This window comes from Schistocerca piceifrons, chromosome 2 (assembly GCF_021461385.2).
Source record: "Schistocerca piceifrons isolate TAMUIC-IGC-003096 chromosome 2, iqSchPice1.1, whole genome shotgun sequence".
Lineage (NCBI taxonomy): Eukaryota > Metazoa > Arthropoda > Insecta > Orthoptera > Acrididae > Schistocerca > Schistocerca piceifrons.
In genome coordinates this window covers 908908269-908929289 of record NC_060139.1, presented here as the reverse complement: position 1 = coordinate 908929289, position 21021 = coordinate 908908269, and the positions used below count along the sequence as shown (strand labels likewise).

General features: G+C 42.6%; 1 protein-coding gene across 1 annotated transcript in view; it reads right to left on the bottom strand.

Moving 5' to 3' along the window:
* The window catches only part of LOC124775055 (solute carrier family 17 member 9), a 104867-nt gene that overhangs the window by 19134 nt on the left and 64712 nt on the right, over positions 1–21021 (bottom strand). Inside the window, exons 6-7 of the mRNA XM_047249845.1 lie at positions 14329–14494; positions 14001–14159 (exon numbers count right to left, since the gene is read on the bottom strand). Coding sequence (XP_047105801.1) covers positions 14001–14159; positions 14329–14494 — 325 coding nt within the window. The remainder of the gene's footprint in view (positions 1–14000; positions 14160–14328; positions 14495–21021) is intronic.

Genomic DNA, 21021 nt, shown 5'->3' with positions numbered 1-21021 from the left:
TGGCCTCAATGTTTGTTTGTCATTGTCCTTACCCGCCTATTCCCATTCCAGCACTACACTACGCTACACTGTTCCACCAACGCACATGCCCACGATTTGTTTCCTTCTCTCCTTTTCTGCTCTCCCCCCCCTCCCCGCCCTCAATCTAACTACCTGACTCCATCTAGCCACTCTACCATCTCTCTACCTCCTTCCTGTATGCTCCTACAAGCAGCACTTTGCCGACCCCCCACACCCCTATCTTGCTATCCCTCCATCTCTCCCACTCCCCACCCCAGCCTCCTCCTTACTCTCCACCACCTAGTTGCTTCTCCCATCATGCACTGCTGCTTGTAATCGGGCCCTGGCAGCCGGAGATTATGGTCGTGTGTGTGTGTGTGTGTGTGTGTGTGTGTGTGTGTGTGTGTGTGTGTGCGCGCGCGCGTGCGCTTTGTCCGACAGTTTTTTGTTATGTCTATATGCGACTCAGCATCTCTGCTGTATGGTAAGTAGCAACTATCCTTTCCATAATATTATTATTATTATTCCATCCTGGATTTTCCATTGTTCTATTATGAAAAGTATAGATTGCTACTCACCATAAAGATGACACACTGAGTTGTAGACAGGCACAATAAACAGACCATTACCCACTAAGCTTTAGGCCAAAACCTTCTTCAAAAAAGAAAGGAAAACACACACACACACACACACACACACACACACACACACGTTCACACAAGCAGGCACACACACACACACACACACACACACACACACACACACGTGCTATTTCTGACCTCTCTAGTCAGACCACAGCTGTTACATTGAACAACAGTAGTAATTTGGAGTGGGCCAGGGAAGGAGGGGGATGGCAGAGTACAGGCGGGGGGGACAGAAGAGTGCTGTCTGGCGGAGCGCGTGCAGGGCTAGAAGACATCAGGACAAGGCTGAAAGGAATAGAGTCATGATGTTGTGGGGAGAGGAGGAGGGGGAGGAGGGGTGGAAAAGGAGGGAAGCAGACAGTGAGCACTATGACAATCAAGTGGCATGAACTGGGAGTAGGTTATAGGACAGAGGGGGCAGAAACTGTTGGGTGGAGAGTGTGGGCCAGGAGGGTTGAAGCCATGATAATTTCATGAGGAGAGAATGAGATGTTAAGGTAACTCCCATCAGTGCAGTTCAGAAAAACTGGTGGTGGAAGTGAAGATGCAGATGGCCTGGTTTGTGAAGTAGCCATTAAAATTGAGCATGTTATGTTAACTGCACGTTGTGCCACAGGGTGGTCCACTTTCCTCTTCAAAACAGTTTGGTGACTATCAAGCAGCTGTCCACCAGGATGAATGGTCACCACCAAATGGTGGCCAAAAAGAATGTAGACCACCCACGATGGCCAAGAGAAAAGTGGATCACCCTGTGGCACAACCTGCAGCAGAACAAAACATGCTTGACTTTAATGGCTGCTTCATGACTAGGGCCCTCTGGGTCCTCCCCACAATCATCAGATTTTCTGAACTGTGCAATCCTTATGATACATTCTCCATTCCTGAAATTCTCCTGGTCTCAACCTATAATCTACAGTCCCCACATCCTCCCACCATCCTCCATCCTCCACCTCCACCCAACAGTTTCCACCTGCCGCCCCCCCCCCCCGGTCCTATAACCTCCTCCTAATTCATGTCACCTCACATTCATTGTGCATTGTGCTCTGCCAAAACACACACACACACACACACACACACACACACACACCAGTCTTTTACCCTCTCTCTGTTCCCCTCCTTTTCTGCTGCCCATCCCTCTCCCCCCACAGCCTCCCAACACTGTTCTTTGCAGCCTTGCCCTGCCGCCTTCTGGTTACCGCACACTCTGCCAGACAACATTCCTCTCTCCCCACATCAGTACCTTGCCATCCCTCCCCATTCCCCGCCCCACTCTTGGTTACTACTTTTTGTTCAATGCAACAGTTGCAGTTCAGTTAGGACAGCCAGAAATAACAGTCACGTGCACATGGGGTGTGCCTGCTTGTGTGTTTTCCTTTTTTTCAGAAGTAGGCTTTGGCCTAAAGTTAGTGTGTAACAGTCTTCTCACTGTGCTTGTCTGCATCTCAATGTGTCATCTACATGGCGAGTAGCAATCTATCCTTTTCATCATTGTTTACATTACAAACTGGGCACTCCATTCTCCAAATTAGCACATGTTTATTTTTACCTCGATGTTTCATACTAACAAAGGATATTGGATTCTAAGAAAAAGAAAGAACACAATATGTCCTATAAAACATAGCTTTGAAAACCTCATAGCATTATCACATGTTGGCTATCTTTTGTTCAGTGGATGGAGTCGAGGTGAGGAGAAGGTTCCTTCAAAGAGTGCAAGGAAAATGTAAGAAACAAGAGCAATACTTTATCTTTCCTCTGAAAGATTTTTTGATACTTTATCTATGTATTCATATTTCACTTCTTAATCTCATTTTATTTTCCCAGTAGTGTGTTTTTCTAGTATCTGTATCATACACTCATGTGGAGTATCGTCTCAGTTGTGTGACTGGATTCGTGATTTCCTCTCAAAGAGGTCACAGTTTGTAGTGATAGATGGTATATCATTGAGTAGTATAGAAGTGATATCTGGTGTTCCACAAGGTAGTGTCATAGGCCCTCTGCTGTTCCTGATTTACATAAAAGATCTAGGTGATAATCTGAGCAGCTCTCTTAGATTGTTTGCAGATGATGCTGTAATTTACCATCTAGTAAAATCATCAAACGATCTATTCCAATTACAAAGTGATCTAGAGAGAATTTCTGTATGGTGTGAAAAGTGGCAATTGGCACTAAACAAAGAAAAGTGAGGTCATCCACATGGGTACTAAAAGAAATCTTATAAATTTTGGGTATACGATAAATCACACAAATCTAAGGACTGTTAATTCGACTAAATACCTAGTAATTACAATTGCGAGCAACTTAAGTTGGAAAGACCACGTAGATAATATTGTGGGGAAGGCGAAACAAAGACTGCGCTTTGTTGACAGAACACTTAGAAGATGCGACAAACCCACTAAAGAGACAGCCTACATTACACTTGTCCATCCTCTGCTGGAATATTGCTGTGTGGTATGGGATCCTTACCAGTTAGGATTGACGGAGGATATCGAAAAAGTGCAAAGAAGGGCAGCTCGTTTCATGTTATCGTGCAATAGGGGTGAGAGTGTCACTGATATGATACACGAGTTGGGGTGGCAGTCACAAGGCAGTTTTATTTGTGGTGAGGTCTATTTATGAAATTTCAATCGCCAACTTTCTCTTCCAAATGCCAAAATATTTTGTTGGCACCCACCTACTTAGGGAGAAATTATCATCATAATAAAATAAGAGAAATCAGAGCTCGAACGGAAAGATTTAGGTGTTCCTTTTTCCCCACGCGCCATTCGAGAGTAGACTGGTAGAGAAGTAGTATGAAAATGGTTTGATGAATCCTCTGCCAGGCACTTAAGTGTGAATTGCAGAGTAACCATGTAGATGTAGATGTTGATGTAGAATGCTGATCATTTCTGCAGAACATACAAATGTACATGTCCTGTGAATATGAATGTCCTGTCTCTAATTGCTCATGCATGCAATTTGATTAATAGTCACTTGTGAGGAACGGTATCAGAAGCCTTCTGGAAATTTAGGAATATGGAATCAATCTGAGATCCCTTGTTGACAGCACTCATTACTTCAAGGGAATAAAGAGCTAGCTGTGTTGCACAAGAACAATATTTTCTGAATCCGTATTGGTTATGTATCAATAAGTCATTTTCTTCAAGGTGATTCATAATGTTCGAGTACAGTATATGCTCCAAAATCGTACTGCAAATTGAGGTCAGTGATATGGGTCTGTAATTCAGTGGGTTACTCCTATTTCCTTTCTTGAATATTGGTGTGACCTGTGCTACTTTCCAGTCTTTAGGAACAGACCTTTCATCAAGTGAGCGATTGTATATGATTGCTAAGAAAGGTGCTATTGTGTCTGCATACTCTGAAAGGGACCTGATTGGTATACCATCTGGACCAGAAAACTTGCCTTTCTTAAGTGATTTGAGTTTTTTCTCAACACCTAAGATATCTACTTTTATGTCACTTATGCTAACAGCTGATCTGGTTTCAAATTCTGGAATTTTTACTTTGTCTTCTTTCGTGAAGGAATTATGGGAAACTGTATTTAGTGACCGCTTTAGTGGTACCATCATCAGTAGCACTTCCATCACTATTGCACAGTGACGGTATTGACTGTTTTTTGCAACTGGTGTACTTTACATACGACCAGAATCTCTTTGGGTTTTTTGCTATATTTTGAGACAATGTTTCATTGTGGAAACTATTAAAAGCATCTCACATTGATGTCTGCACTATATTTTGAGCTTCAGTGAAACTTTTGCATTCTTCTGAATTTCGCATGCTTTTTTCGTTGCTTCTGCAACAGTGTTCTGATGTGTTTTGTGTACCATGGTGACTCAGTCCCGTCTCTTATTAACTTATGCGGTATGAATCTATCTATAGCTGTCAATACTGTATCTTTGAATTTGAGCCGTATCTGGTCTACACTTACATAATTAGCTTGGAAGGAATGGAGACTCTCTCTTAGGAAGGCATCAAGCGAATTTTTATCTGTTGTTTTAAATAGATATATTTGGCATTTATTTATAGTGATTTTGGTCAATATGGTTTTGAGCCTCACTACAGTGACCTTGTGTTCACTAATCCCTGTATCCATCATGACGCGCTCTATTAGATCAGGATTATTTGTGGCTAAGAGGTCAGGTGTGTTTTCACAACCATTTACAATTTGTGTGGGCTCATGAACTAATTGTTAAAAGTAATTCTTAGAGAAAGCACCCCATCCAAATGGCATTACAGGACAGACCTGCATCCTCTTCAGCTCTGGTGCAACAGTGGAACAGTGTAACAGTGTAAAACATTGTACACTATCTGGGGTGACAGTCCATCACCATTTATTACAGCAGGGGTTACATGAGCATCATCCACTTCTTTGCCTACCTTTGACAAAAGTGCGGAAACATTCTAGATGGCAATGGTGTATGGAATGACAACACTGCGGACCGGAATGGCAAAATATGGTGTTTTTGGACAAATCTGGGTCCTGTCTGTTTGAAAATGATGGCCACATTTTGGTTCACCACAGACAGGGGGAGCGGCATCGCAGTGACTGCATTCACACAAGATATACTGCACCAACTCAAGGCCTTATAGTGTGGGGTGCAACCATAAAACACAGTTGGTGTGTGTCCAGGGTACTGTGACCAGTGTGACCTACCTGAATGACATCCTGTGAGACTTCTTGTGATACTCTTTCTGCACATCATAGCAGATGCCATTTTTCATCAAGACAATGCATGACAACATGTTGCTACATAAACACATACCATCTTGGTGTCACAGGATGTCAATCTTTTGCCCTGGCCTGCCAGACCTGTTACCGATCGAAATGGCGTGGGATATGGTGAAACGATGGGTTCCGCACTGTGACGCAATACCAGATGAACTTTGGAATCAAGTTAATGCAACATGGATGGCTGTAGCATAGGATGCCATTCACACCTTATATGTGTCAATGCTATCAAGACGGGAACAAGTTATCAGGGCACATGGCAGACCCTGTGCCAACTAGGCAACAGGACACATCTAGTCATTCAAGGTGTTATATTTTTTTCTGAACATGAGATATACATGAGAGTATATGAGATGTCAGATATCTACAGTGGAACCTCGCATAACGAGCATAATTCATTCCAGAATCTTGCTTGTAGAATGAAACACTCATTTAATGAAACAATTTATCCCATATAAATTAATGTAAAATATGATAATGCATTCCATGCAGAAAAAGAACCAAAAGTTTTATCTTATTCATTGCATTTATTCAAATAAAATTATGCACACAATATTATGTACTTTATTATTCACAATACATAACTAATTCTTTTTTACTAGGAAACTATCTACAGTCATTTGTTTCCGCCGATGCTTCAACACTTGGCAAAAATGTGACACAGCATTATCGTCAAATGAATTTGTAGCACGTGTAGCCACAGCTTTCTTAAGGTGATGATTTTCAATGTATGATGCGATTCCCCTGGTTTCAGCATATCTCTTATTGCACCAGAAGATTGTTGCTTTGCTGTTACTGCCTCCTCTTCTGCTCTGAAGAACTCCTCTCCACAACTTCCTGGTGTGAAACACACTTCAACTCCATAAGCTCTTCGGTGGTCATTTTTTGGCTTTGATTTTCCACGAGCTCATTGATATAAGTGTTATCCACTTCTAGTCCAATGCCCTTTCCCAAAGACACAATTTCTTTGACTACAGGCTCCACAGGAACTGACTCAAATGCCTCAGAGTCACATTAGACAATGCACTCCGGCCAAAATTTCTTCCAAGCAGAAGTGAGATTTCTCTTGGTAACCCCTTCCCACACCTTGTTGATCATACTGACACTGGCAACATTGTTGAAGTGATATTTCCAAGACTCTCTAAGAGTGAGACCGGTAGCTTCAGCCAACTGAAAGCAATACTCAAAGAGTGCTTTAATGTATAGCTTCTTAAAGTTAGAAATAATCTGCTGGTCCATATGCTGGAGTAACAGAGTGGTTTGTTTTGGGAGGCCAAAATTGGATCTTGAGGAACTGAAAGTCTTCAAGAAGGTGGTCTTGTAGGCCCGGAGAATGGGCAGGAGCACTGACCATAACAAGCTAGACAAGGAGTGGTAAATTCACCTCAAGCAAATAATTTTGTCATTGAAGGACCAAACACTTCATTGTTCCAATTACAAAAAAGATCAAGTGGCACCCAAGCCTTTTTGTTGAACTGATACATCACATTTAACCTGTGCTTTTGGAATTTACACACCTTGAAGCCTCATGGAGTTTCTGAATGGTAAATAAGCAGTGGTTTAATTTTCAAATCACCACTTGCATTGGCACAGAAAATCAGTGTGAGATGATCTTTCATTGGTTTGTGACTGGGCAAAACATTTTCTTTTGCTGTTATAAAGGTTTTCTTTGGCATCTTTTACTGTAATAGACCCATCTAGTTACAATTAAAAACCTGTTGTGGCAGATAGCTCTCAGAATCTATGAGCATCTGGAAGTTGCTGATGAAGTTCTCTGCTACCTTTGTGTCAGAGCTGGCTGCTTTGTTGTGCCTCACAATGCTGTGGTCACCGTTTCTTCTCTTAAACTTCTCAAACCATCCATGGCTTCTCTTAAACACTTCTTGAGCCACTGACGGTCCTGGGGTCTTCTTAACGAGGTTGGCGAAAATCATTCTTGCCTTCTCACAAACGATGTTCTCTTTAATAGTACTGCCTTGCAATTGCTTTTCATTTATCTGTATAAGGAGCAACCTTTCAACATTGTCCAGAATATGAAATTGTTGTATAGATACTCTTGTCATTTCTGGTGAAGTATCTATCTCCTTAAAATTGTCCTTGTTCTTGAGGATAGCGCAAATAGTTGATGCAGACTGATTGTATGTGAGTACTAATTTCATATTTTTTTATGATTTTCTGTTTTATTTCTAAGATGATTTTCTTTTTGCAGCTTTATCTTTGGGGACATTTCTATGAAGGTTATTACAATTTGTGCACAAATGTCTCATATGACAAGAGCTGTTTGGCTTTATTCAGTGTGCTTAATCAGCATGTGATGTAACAAGTAGGTACCCTTATCATGCAATATTTTGGTCACAGTTGTTACTTTGTTACATTCAAAATATTTTGTAAACACTAATGCAATTTTTAGGTCCCTTACACCTTCTGAAGATGACAATTTTAAAATTGTCAAAACCTAGGTCAAGTGTTCCAACAAATTTTTTATTTACATCTCTTATAACTAGAAAGAGAAGGAATGACAGTGAAAAGATGAGAACCCAGAGAGTAATCACACTAAACACATGGCTAGAATAGGTTTGGCAACTGAGAACTTGAAGGCTCAAGTATGCAAATGTCCTTATATAAAGATACAGTTCCTGGCAGGTGCCGCTAGTGTCATGCAGTACATCCACATCAGACCATGTGACTGCTGCTGGCAAGCAGGCTGCCCTCGGCAACCACATTGGTTGTTGCATGGTGCATCATTCAATTGCTGCTGTGCACTATGCTTGCTGTAGTGGCCCAACTTATGTGCACAGTAGGACAGTAACCAGTGAGTTAGTTCACTCCTCCTACACTATGGGGGGAGGGCCAGACTTCACCGCCTGCCACGCTGTGACTGCTGAGACATCCATAGTGTCTGTGGTAGTATCCATAGTGGCAGCCAAAGGTATGAAGAGATACCAATCCACTGGAATTGGTGCATACAGACAAAAGCGATTGGGACAAGGGCACCCCAGCCATCCTGGGCACCCAGCAGACTGAAGAAGCAAGGGAAGGGAGGCTATATCCACATCAGAGTCCACAACAAAGGGCGCCAGCTTGGGGTGCAACTATGGTGAACTGGCGAAGAGACATGCTGGAGATGGCAACCCAGCTGCAATCACTGCTGCCAGCTGTGCAGGCTCAGAGCAGATGGAGGGACTTGCTCTGGCTGCAGGAAGCAGTGGTGGCGAACAGAAAACTGGCTGTGGAGGATGAATGATGGCACCAGACAAATTATCGGTGTTGGGTCCCTAGCCAGTGGAGGAGGCCCAGTGCCCATCCTGGGATGCAACTGATCCTGGTGGTGGGCTACAAGTCGATCATCAGTGTGAACCAGCCATGCCAGCTGTAGATAACAGCTGGAATCCTGTGAGAGGCACCATCCATAACCGCCAGCCCAGACAGATGTGCGGGGCATGATGTTTGACAAAATTAGTGCTGCTGGGGGACATCCACTCGGCAACAAGCAGTTGACCATTGTTCATGGTTGAAAGGCATGAAGGAGCTCAGTAGGCCTCTTGTCATTCTTTACAAGCTTAAAAAATATGTAAGAGCCTCTTCAGTGGGAAAATCTGCCATGTATTTGCACATCTGTTTCTAAAATGTTCCAGCAAGGTATTATGCCTTTCCATTCAATTGTGGAGGGGAAGGTGGCATCTTGCGTGGCAAATGATATTGTGAGTACAAAAATCCATGGAACAATGAGCCATGAATTGAGGACCGTTATCTGAAACTTAGGTGCAAGGCAAGCCTTCAATGGAGAATATCTTCGACTGGGCCTTAACATCACATCTGCCTTTGCAGACAGGCAATGAACAACATAGGAAAAATGAGAAAAAGCTTGAGTTGCCAATAACCAGAAAGCGTCTGAAAAAGGACTAGCAAAATCAATGTGAACTCTTTCCCAAAGGTGTGCAGGAGCCAGTCACAGGGAAATAGCAGTGTGTTGTGCAATCTGCTGACAAAAACATTTGCAGCAGGCCATGACAAAGTGTTCGACTTTGCAATCGATGCCCAGCCAAATCATGTGGCAGCGTGCCAACAGTTCTGTGTGACAGCTCTTGCAGTGACCCCAATGTAATAAATGGTGGACCTCTTGCAGCAGAGCTGCTGGAATCATGACGCAGACCATAAATTCATCAGTCAACAAGAGAAGATCATCATCCGAGAGGGAGAGATATTGGTGCAACACCCAATAATTCTGAAGTGGGTTGATGCCTGGCCTGTTGGACGGTTGGGCCATCACTTTTGTACAGTGCACGTGACATGCTGGAGCACCAGATCCACTGTCACAGTAGAGGCAATATGGGAACTGGTGATAGGGAAACAATCCACCATGGACCTTGTCTCTGCATCTAGTTGAAATCAAAACAGCACCTCATATTTGAATGACGGCTCAGGTCCCATGGGGAACCGTGTCAGAGCGTCTGTTTTTGCATATTGTGATGTGGGATGAAAATGAATCTCGTAACTGTACCAGGGCAAGAACGAGAGCCCAACACTGAAGACAATGGGTGGCTTTGTCTGGTAAGGATGCCAACAGGCTAAAAGGGGAAACCAAGGGCTGATGGTTGATAATGAAATGAAATTGTGCACCACACAAGAAAGCATGAATTCTTTTTACAGCACATATTGTAGCAAGGACTTCATTTTCCACCTGAGAACAATGTTGTTGAGCCAAGCTGAGTGTTTTCAATGCAAAGGCAACAGGCTGTTTGGAGCCATTGGAATGGCAATGCGCCAGGACCACCCCCACCCCATACTCATAAGTGTCCATGGCCAGGACCAGATAACTGCCAGATTTAAAAGTTGTGAAATATGACACAGAGTGAAGAATATCTCTGAGCTGCATATAAGTATGCCTACAGGCTGGATATGAAATGAAAGGAATATTTTTCTGAAGCAGTAGATACCAGGGGTGGTAGAGAGTACCTGCTCTGGAAACGAACTTGTGGTAATATACCACTTTACTGAGGGATGTTTGAAGTTCTCATAGATAACACGTACAGGGCAAAGCCATAATGGTGGCGGCGTACTGTTCCATGGGCTGCATGCCCTGCTGTGAAATTTCATGACCCAAAGAAACAATGAAAGGCTGGAAAAACTGAAGCTTGGTGAGGATATATTTGAGGTTACTGCCTGCAGAACATTAAGCAAAGAATGAAGGTTACGTATGTGATCCTCCATGGTAGTACCTGTCATGACAATATCATCAAGATAGTTAATGCAGAGGGAACAAATATCATGATCTGCTCTAGAAAATGTTGAAAGATGGAAACATTAGCCACCAAAACTGATAGAGACGAAAGGTTTGCTGACCCAAACAACTTTTTTCATGCCTCATCCAACGGAAACTGTAGGTAGGCTTTGTCCAAGTGTATTTTTTAAAAGAAATGATCCCCAGCCAACTTGAGCAAATCCATGGAGTGAGGTAGGGGGTAAGTGTGTATGGTTGCCTACGTGACTGAAGTGACTGTAGAGTTGCCACGAGCTGAAGCCAACCAGACAGTTTCTTTACGATCATTAAGGGCATAACCCATTCACTTGGGAAATTGATCAAATCTCTCCCAATGATGTTAAGTGCTTCCTCTCTGCCTCAGCCTGGTCTTGAAAGTAACTGACACTGGCCACACCCAAAAACATGAGGGCAGGCAGAGGGTTTGAGAGTATAGCATACATCTGGGAGTTAGTGTGACATGGTGGCTCCTGTGTTGACCTGTATGCACAGTTGTTGGTTCATCACAACGCACTTCAATGAAAATTTTAAAGAAAGGAAGGAGGATTGGGTTTAACATCCCATCAGCAAATAAAAAGTTTGTTCTGGCCTTTAGACAATGGTGAACTATGGTGGAATGGCATGAATATCCACATCCACTGATTTCTGCAAGGACTCCTGAGAGATTAAAGAGTGACATACTGCTGTTATGTCACCATTCTTCTTACATTTATGACAAGTGACCCATTGCATGGGGCAGGCTGCCCACTCATGCTCTGCAAAACAATAGGAATATAAAGGAAAATGTGTCCACTGTTCCTGCTGCCGATGAGGTGTTTGCCTGCAGTGGCCTGGCGAGCACGTTTGTACCATGCCTGCCTACTCCTCCTCTAGCATGCTAGACTCCATGTGCCAGGAATGTATGCTGTCAGCAATGGCGACATCACTCCTGGTAGCCCACAGTGTGGGAAACCTTGAACGACTGTGCAATATTCAAAACATCATCCAATGTAGAATTCTCAAACTTAGGGGCATGTTGACATACTTCCCTATCAGGTGCCGAATGAGTGATTCCCTTTGGCACTATAGTGTCTGCACATCACAGTTGAGACTTACCTATGACAAAACAACATTTACAACTGAGGCCGTGGAGCTCTGTCAACCAAACTCAATACAATTGCTTTGGCTGATTGGGACATTGGTAGAATTCAACATGTGCAGCAACAACATACATTCACTTTGGTGAGGAGAGGACCGCAAATGACACATATTGTCAAAGGAAAGCAATGCTGATTCCTGCAGAGGAGCTACCTGGCACAGGTATACAAAGGGGTATCCAGGATACAAAAAATGCCTTATAGACCTCCTTGTTGACCATTTGTCACACTACGACATATTGGCGAAGCTGCTTCTCATAAGCATTCCAGTCTTCCATGGATTGATCAGAGCTGGGAACAGCAGCAGGTGAGCAACCACCAGCAGCAGAGTCTGATTCAACGTAGCTAACAACTGTTCCAACACAGCTACCATACACTGCTATTGTTGGGTGACAGAATGGAGTAGAGCCTCTATAGTAGAGCTGAAAGGCATTAAATCTTCAGAATCCACAACACATGAAAATCCTACCCTTGGTCATCACTATTTGTGTTCCAACTAGGAACACAAGGAAACACACAGTCTTGAATAACTACGTTTTACTGGGTCATGGAGCGACAAAGAGAAAATGAGTACACAGAGGGTAATAACATGACTGGAATACATTTGACAACTGAGAGCTTGGAGGCTCAAATATGCACACATAATGATACAATTCTCAGCAAGTGTTGCTGGCATCCCACTGTGCACACACATTGGACCAGCTGACTGTTGTTGGTGATCAGATCGCTCATCATGGCCACCTAGTTGTTGTGAGGTGTAGTGCCCCAACTTATGCCCACGGCACTTGTGGTAACCAGTGGGTTACTACAGAAAATGGTTGGATAATTTTTTAAACCTTATCAAATTTACTGTCATACAGTTGCTGAAGTTACAGCTATGCTTAAGATTTCAGTTTTAAATTAATTGAGGATTATGAAATGTCACACTGATATGGCTGTAAACTGGTAATATAAAAAAGCTAAATTTGAATATGCCAGAACACAAATATTGTTTTAACAAATACAGTCATCACATGCCTCTACATGACTGAAACATACTTTATAAAGTTTATTATGCACTACACTGTTCATGCTGTAATTATCTTTATAGACTCATCATCACATTTATACTGAGCCAATTGCTTGTGTTTGTTCCATTTACTTCCAGCATATTTACTGTCTTCATATGTATCATTATTGTGCCTTAGCTTGTTATGATATACAGAAAAATGCTTTTACTTAGGGTTTCTCATATAACGGCCATTGTTATTTTGCGATGTCTAGGTTGTCTGTACCACCACTGTAGCATGATTCTGGCTTCGAGACATGTACAATTATACTGCTGAAAGATGACATTGTGTCAGGGAAGACACAAAGCATGAAGGGATGCAGGTGGTCCACAGCTATCATAGAGTTTCCAATTACTACCACAGGTCCCACACATGTGCAGGAGAATGTCTCCCATAGCGTAATACTGCTCCCACCAGCTTGTGACCATGGCATGCTGCACATTCCGAGCTGCTGTTCACCTTGATGACGGCATTTGTGGAGATGACCATTGATCAGGTCTAACAAGAAACTGATTCATCAGAAGAGTCAACACGTTTCCAATGATCCATGTTTGAATCCTGATGGTCCCATGTCCACTGTGATTGTAACTGATGATCTCGTTTGGCTAACATGTAGACACAATGGGGTGGTCTGCTGTGGAGCTCCATGTTCAACAATGCACGATGAATGGTGTGGTCCGAAACACTTCTGGAAGTCCCAGCATTGTGCTCTTTTGGCAGAGATACCACAGATCACCACCTGCCCTACTTTAAAGAGCAGACAAGCCTTCAAACCCTGCTTCCTGTGAAGAGTCCTGAATGTCTGACCATTTAGCACCTAGTGGTAGTTTCACTGCCCTTCTACCTCTTTCTATAGATGCTCATGACAGTAGCATGTGAACATCTGACCAGCTTCACTGTTTCTGAAATATTAATTCACAAGTTCTGTGTAATAATAATCTGCCCTTTGTAAAAGTCACTTATCTCAGTGGATTTCCCCACTTGCAGCCCATATCTTCGCCAGGGTGAGCCCCCATTTGTTTCTGCTCCACTAACATAGTTCCCTCACCACGTCACCTGCGCCTAACACCACCATGTGACATCCAACATTACAGTGAGCAGTGGTCATAATATTTTGGCTGTTCAGTGCATTTATCTCAAAAATTAAAACTGAATTCAGTATATGTCACCAGAAGAATTCCTTACCTGGTATAGCTCCAACAGTGTTCATCAATCCAAAAACACTACCAGAATGTTTTGGAGCAAGATCTTGAGGATTTACCAGTATCGCATTGTTGTGGAAACCAGTTGAACCTATTGCAAGAGACACCCAAACAAGTGCCCATTTGTAATTTCCTGCTAGAGCTGCATTTGGGAACAAATGAACAAAATTAAGAATTAAGCTCTGACATTCTGAAAGGTTGTCTTATACTTCATGCAGAAAACAGATTGATATATTTATTAAGAGCAAAATAAATTATTATACTATAAATAAATTCAGAAATTGTTCTTTGTGTACTACATGAAGTCTTACGTATTAGCACCAATCCAATGGCTTGCAAACCCAAGCAAAATACTTCAGTAATTTTTCTTGTAGCTGTAATACCATAGCCATTGCTTATAAGTTTCTCAGACATCCAGCTACCAAAAAATGTACAAGGTATACAGAACAGCCATGGTACCATATTTACAATCCAGCCCTGTAAGAGAGTATCAAATGTACAAACATTCATAAATTCAGTTGGTGAATTTTGGTTGCAGTTTCAAATTTTGCATGCATGTTAATGCAGAGTTGTTGATATAAATATTGTATACATAATATCACATATGTAATACTTCTCAACATTCAGGATATTTCAAAAGGTGATGGAAGAAGAATTGCCAACAAAACAAAACAAGTAACATTCTGTCATTTACTATCATTTACAGCAGTGCTTCCCAACCTTTTCAGCTGGTGGACCCCTTCTTCAGTCGAAAATCCACGTCAGTCCCCTAGTCTGTTCCCAATGGCCCCCCATCACCCACCCCCCGAAGTATCAATAGTTTTTGGTTTAGAGATGAATGAAAATAACTTGGTCAATTGACTTATGAAATAGGTAGTGCACTGGCAAAGCAAGTTTAACATTTAATGATGCCTGGGGCCGCATATGTGCCAGCGAGTGCTGTGATTGGTCGACAAAGCTCGCTCCGCGCATGCGTAAAAAGTTTCAGCGCATCTGCTGCCGTGATCTGGCGTACAAACGACCCCCGTATTGTTGCGAAACAGTCAATCAGAGAAGCCGCATTCTCCGGCACTGAACTGTGTATGCGTTCTCACTTAGGAATCACAAAGGCTGCTCGGGAATATGACCTGAAGTAAAAGTACACATTTTTTTCACATAAAAAAATGATGAATTTGATTTTCACATTTTTATTCAATAATTTTACTCATGATTTTACACTATTTTGTGAAGGGTGGCCACGGACCCCTTAGAAAGAGCCGGCGGACCCCTAAGGGGTCTGCGGACCACACGTTGGGAAGCCCTGATCTACAGTGTTCCCATTCCTAGCAGTTTCAATAACTGGATCATAGAAATCATTGAGAATAAAAAAAGGTATCTATGAAATGTGGCCATTAAATAATGATACTAACTTTTATCCCCTTTGACATACTCCTGTCTATACACTGCTGCATATGAGTCTTCCACTGTTCAAACCAATGCTGTAGGTCTTCCATTTTCGTCCTCTTCAACAAATCTGCTGTTTTTACTTTTACCTCTTCAACAAACTCAAAATGTGTTCCCTTTAGTGCACTTTTCATTTTTTGGAACAGATAAAAGTCACAGGGAGACAGATATGGTTAATACAGAGGATGTTCAAGCACAAGAATAAATATACTTGGCCACTAAAACTGTTTCACAGACAAGGGACTGTGAGCTGGCACATTGTCCTGCTGAAGAATCCATGCATCATTCTTCCACAGATCCATTCTTTTCTTCTTTACTCTTTAGCTCCATCAAGACTAGGACTTCTCTGTAGTATTTCTGATTAATAGTTTGACCATCAGCAAGGCATTCAGTCATTATGGAAAACACTATCCTAGCTTTACAAACTGTTAGGTCCTTCTGCATGGAGGAAAGAGGGATGGCCTGAAGAAGGTTGGGAAGAAGGGTAAGACACTCAGACTTCCCTCACACACACACACACACACACACACACACACACACACACACACACACAGTATTGATTATTCCAGCCCATTCACTGATAAATTCTATGACATCAAGCATCAAGGGTAGGGCAACATCTGAACCTACACATGTTAGTTATCAACTGATCTGTCCACAGCATGTCTCTTTTTATAAAAGAATGGTCACCACTGAACTGGTTGAGTGCATGAAATGGCGCAGAAGTAGTCTCCACTTTGAGGGCATCCATTACCAGTTGCAGAGCATGCTCTGCAGCAGAGCAGCAGTTCTCAACTTATGGTTACCAACCTCTGGAGGCCATTTTCACTTCTTGGGGGAGGGGGGGGGGGGGGGGGGGGAAGGTAGATGGGAAAAAAGTGTCAGGGCATGGTGATGGTGGAGGTGGTGGCAGGGGGGGGGGGTAGTAACAAAATAGGCAACAGATGGGTAAGTGGTACTGGCTGGGCACACATGGGAGGCATGGGGGAAGGTGAGCATGAACATTCAGTGTTTCCTTTGACAAATATTCTTTTAGTTACTAACATACGCAGATTCATGTGCATTTAATTTCGTAAGGATTGGTGTGATAACAATTAACAGTTGACTCAAATATCATTGATTAAAATGATGTTTTGATTAACAGTCAGTTTCAAACTGAGACCAGAGCAACTTAAAAAAAGAAAAATGTAAAAAACCTTTTTACATACAATTTTGCAAGAATTAATACTTTAACTTCCATAAGTTGCTGTAGTGGCAGTAAGTGTTCTGACTTGGTGTCAGTATGTGTAAATGAAGCGAATGAGCTCAGACACAGGTGAAACTCCATCAAGGGAATTCTCCAAGCTTATGGACCAGTGAAGTGCCAGTACTTAAACTGCTGAAGCTATGTGTATGCTGTGCCTGTATTCAGTGGAGCAGCAGATGAGAAAAAGAAGAGCCACCTATATTTGAGTTACTGTTTGAAATATGGATTCATCCCTTACCTACATCTGAGCAATTACTATTGTGCCTCATTTGTGAAAATACATTTTCAAACAAAGCTATTTAGCTTTCCAGATTAAGATATCTTGGAAAACTGCATTCTGGTGAAATGAGTAAACCACTTTCATTTTTCCAAACTTTAAAACCAAAGTATGAAAATCCAGTACTGTATACAAGTTACTAAGAAAACTTACTCTCAGTGCAGGTAAATATCTGCCTCCATATTTCCTATATAGCTTGTATATTAATGGTAAAATATGGTATATCATATTTCCCAAAGCTAAACAAAGTGTTTATGAAATGCTGGCACTTGATGCTGGAATTATTCCTTTGATTCATGACACATTTTCAAGAACAGACATAATGACTTTTGGTGTGGAAGAAACATTGTATTGAAGAATATAGAACTTTCAAGGCAAATGAGAATCATGCACTGACATTTGTTTCATCAACTGCAAAAATTGTTTGTTTCCCATTTACATGAAAGGCTGTCCCGTATATGAGAAAGTGGAGATTATTTTCAAAAGAAAAAAATATTCCCTTAACTTAGCCAACGTATTTGCATGGCTGTCTGATACCACAGTTTCATAGCCCACTTAAAATCCACATTATCTGGGTTATAAGATCAATAATCAATACCAACAAACTAAAATGTTACAGTAGAAATGTATGGCCAGCTGATCACTTACTAAATGTAAAATGTTTATCCTACTTGCTTCACTAGCAGCTAAATGGAGGGCAAGTGTCCACTGGAATTCAGTGTTCCTTTCTTCCTAGTCAAAATACAATCTATGCTCCAATAAAATGGGTTATACAGAAATACATATCCCACAGGCATCATAAATTGTTGCGTCCTTCCATCCATTACAGATAATCATATATGAAGGGATGATGTCCTATAGGAGATAGATGGACTTCATTCTGTTTCTTGAGCGACAGGAGGAATCACTGTTTTTATTGTCCACAGCTTGGCACCTCTCACCTACAACCACTCTTTCTTCCACCTCCCACTGGCACATGATCCTGTGGCTGAACAAGACGATAGTATCCCTAAAGGAAATGGCACATTTTTCAAGTCTGTCACTCCTGGTCGCTTTTCCCCGTATTGCCACATGGCTACATTCACTGCAGAAAATATCTTCCAGTCCCAGTTATTACAGCAGAAGAGTTATATTCTGTATCTTTTGGACAATTTTCTCAGCTGAATGCGTTTGAACTGAAAAGTGCTTGGGGAACTGGAACTGATGAGGAACTTCTTCCCTCGATCTGCTTCAGTGCCTTCAGGATTGCATAAAACTCAGTGCTGAGCACTGTGAACATATCTGGTTCATAGAGACTGAAGGCACTATCAGGAAAAATTCACTGAGCAGCCGAGTGAATTACACTGTTTTGCATCATACGTATATGCATATTAAAACTGCACTGTTCACCTAAAAAAATCCTACAGCAAAGATTTAAAAATTACTTTAGGTTTACATTATTTTCCAGAACACATCAAGTTTAAACAATTCTGTGTTCTTTAATAAGCTGTGGCAGTGTAACATCTCTTACTGGAGAAAAGGAGGACTGCTGCCCTTGAGGCAGATAGAGTTAGTATTCTCTGTACACTCATAACAATTATGTGAGTTATGTATATTCTGCTTACCAATAAATAGTGTGGAAATCATCCCTCTCAACTGTGTTTCTATTCTGCTATCACACTGCTGGTACCCCATTTCATGCAGCGGTGACTCCAAATTTCCGCATCACACTGCCATGTTGCTGTTAGGTCGAAAATCTGCCACAGTGGTTACGTGATCAAGAATGCTGCCATTAGAAATGGTACGACCTTACTGTTTATTCGACAATGTCAACAACATCTCTTAACAAGTGTTCGTGAATTCCACAAACAACCTGTGAGCAAAATTGCTAAATATCTGTCAAGGTTTCGATGATACTGCAATGCCGAACAACATAGCGACAGTGCCTTCATTGTCCGCCACATTTTTGGACCAATCTCACATCCCAAGCGAGGCCAAGCAGAGAACTGTGCCACAATGAGTACTGAATTTACCTAGTGACTTCATGATAAACATTCCAAATTTGACATTGAGTGAATCTATTCCTGGTCTTCAGACAAAAGTGCAGCACATAATCACAAGGAACAATGGCTGCTGGCTTCTCTAACAAAGATTAACTTAAGTGCCTTCGACTTTTGCACAGGACAAAACATTGCGTGTTCCAGTGCTAGTGATTATGAGCATTATGACACCTGCATTAACAACCTGAAACATACGAATGCTTCCCACGGTGCTGTTAAGGTTCAGCAACAATGCACCGAGCCATACCACCCTGTCGTTCTGCTTCCTCATCCATCTGCCAACGGACCATGGAATCAGGGTTTACATCACCTTTCAGTACCTGTACATTCCGATTTTCCAAATCTTGCTCCAGCTGTTGTGATTAAATACAGGTTCCGTGAGACAGACTATAATGTCACCCATATCCCAGCTGCACTGAGCACCACAACTGACTTGCTGCCGGTCCAGCACCGTGCTTTGCATTTGCATCACCCACAACCAGCACAAAAGCCAACTGCGGACTTCAAGAACATGTTTTTCATGATTTCGCCTTGGCGAGGTCAGATGGTGCTGCCTCCCAGTTCAAATGACATCACACTCATGGTAACTGCATCACAAATGGCTGCACGACCATACAACCTCCACGAGACACGGACTGTGCTGCTGGACAATAAATGGAACATGCCTTCCTTCTTCATGGTGCCAGGACCTCATGTCCATTCTCACATACATTTTCTGCCATTTCAGACACCTGACATCTGGAAAGTCATACCTACTGCACCAGGCCCAGAAGTTTACTCACATGCACTGCCCTTCTTTGAACAGCCACCAGAGTTCTACGCACATCATCATGTGAAGCTGACACTACATGCGCTGTCACATGACTCATGTCATCATGCACCTCTCTATGCCGAGTCACATTACCTGCCCATCTCGTTTGCACTAATGCTCCGGCGCCCCCCATGTCTCCCCCCCCCCCCCCCCCTCCCACTGTGCCATACCCACATTGCAATGCTGCCGTACAATCAAACCACTGACGGACATCATACCATCAATCACTGTCCAAAAATACCATTGTTCTGTGTGGATTCTCCCAAGATGTAGTCTGCCCTCAATGAATGTTTGATCTCAGGCAGTGGCATCACTGGGGTCGGTGAGAAGTTCACTGCTCTTCTTAATCACCTCAGAGACAGTGCAGGTCTTATTAGCAAAACTGACGAGATATTACTGCTACACTGACTAACATGCATACCAGAACAGCAGCTATATCTCGTCATCAATGAGACTACTTTGGACAACAGCATGCTGTCTTCTCTCTGGCACCACCTGCGAGTTCTAATTGACCCAATGCTCCTGCCTGATCATGTGATATATTCACTTTGGCTCCACAAACTGCCAGAGAACATCCAGACAATGATGCTAGCACTTGAGGAGGAACCATGGGAGTTCAAACTTCAACTCGCTGACAGAATACAGGCATTATCATAACACTGCATTCTAATCAACAATCGACAGTACTGTGTTTGGTCAATGCCCATTACACCTGCACCAAAGCTGATTTCGTGTGATCCTGGCTGAGCTGCTCCAATATTCCGTGCAGCCACAGACTGCACAATGATGACCAGTCCAACCCAAACTGGGATGTGCCCCCCACCTCTCCCACCCTGAGCACCTTTCACAGCTCTGCGGTGGACAACAGTTGCCTAACACTACAGCCGAATTTGTCGTGCCCTCCCTCCTCTCTCCTCCCCCCCCCCCCCCCTCCCAACTGGCCACCATCCTGGCTCTGTGTAAATAAAAAGCCACACCAGCCAAGTGCATTATCTGCTTCCACACTCAACACACAACAATGCTACTGCTGGTTTCACATGAGATTTGGGCAGGATGTCCAGTGCTGCAGACAGCAGACAACACTGTGCTAACCCAAACTAAAACAGCAACCTGGTGCAGGCACACTACGCCGCTCTTCATTAACAAGATGCCTCTGCACACCACAACAAAACAGCACTGATGCAGTGT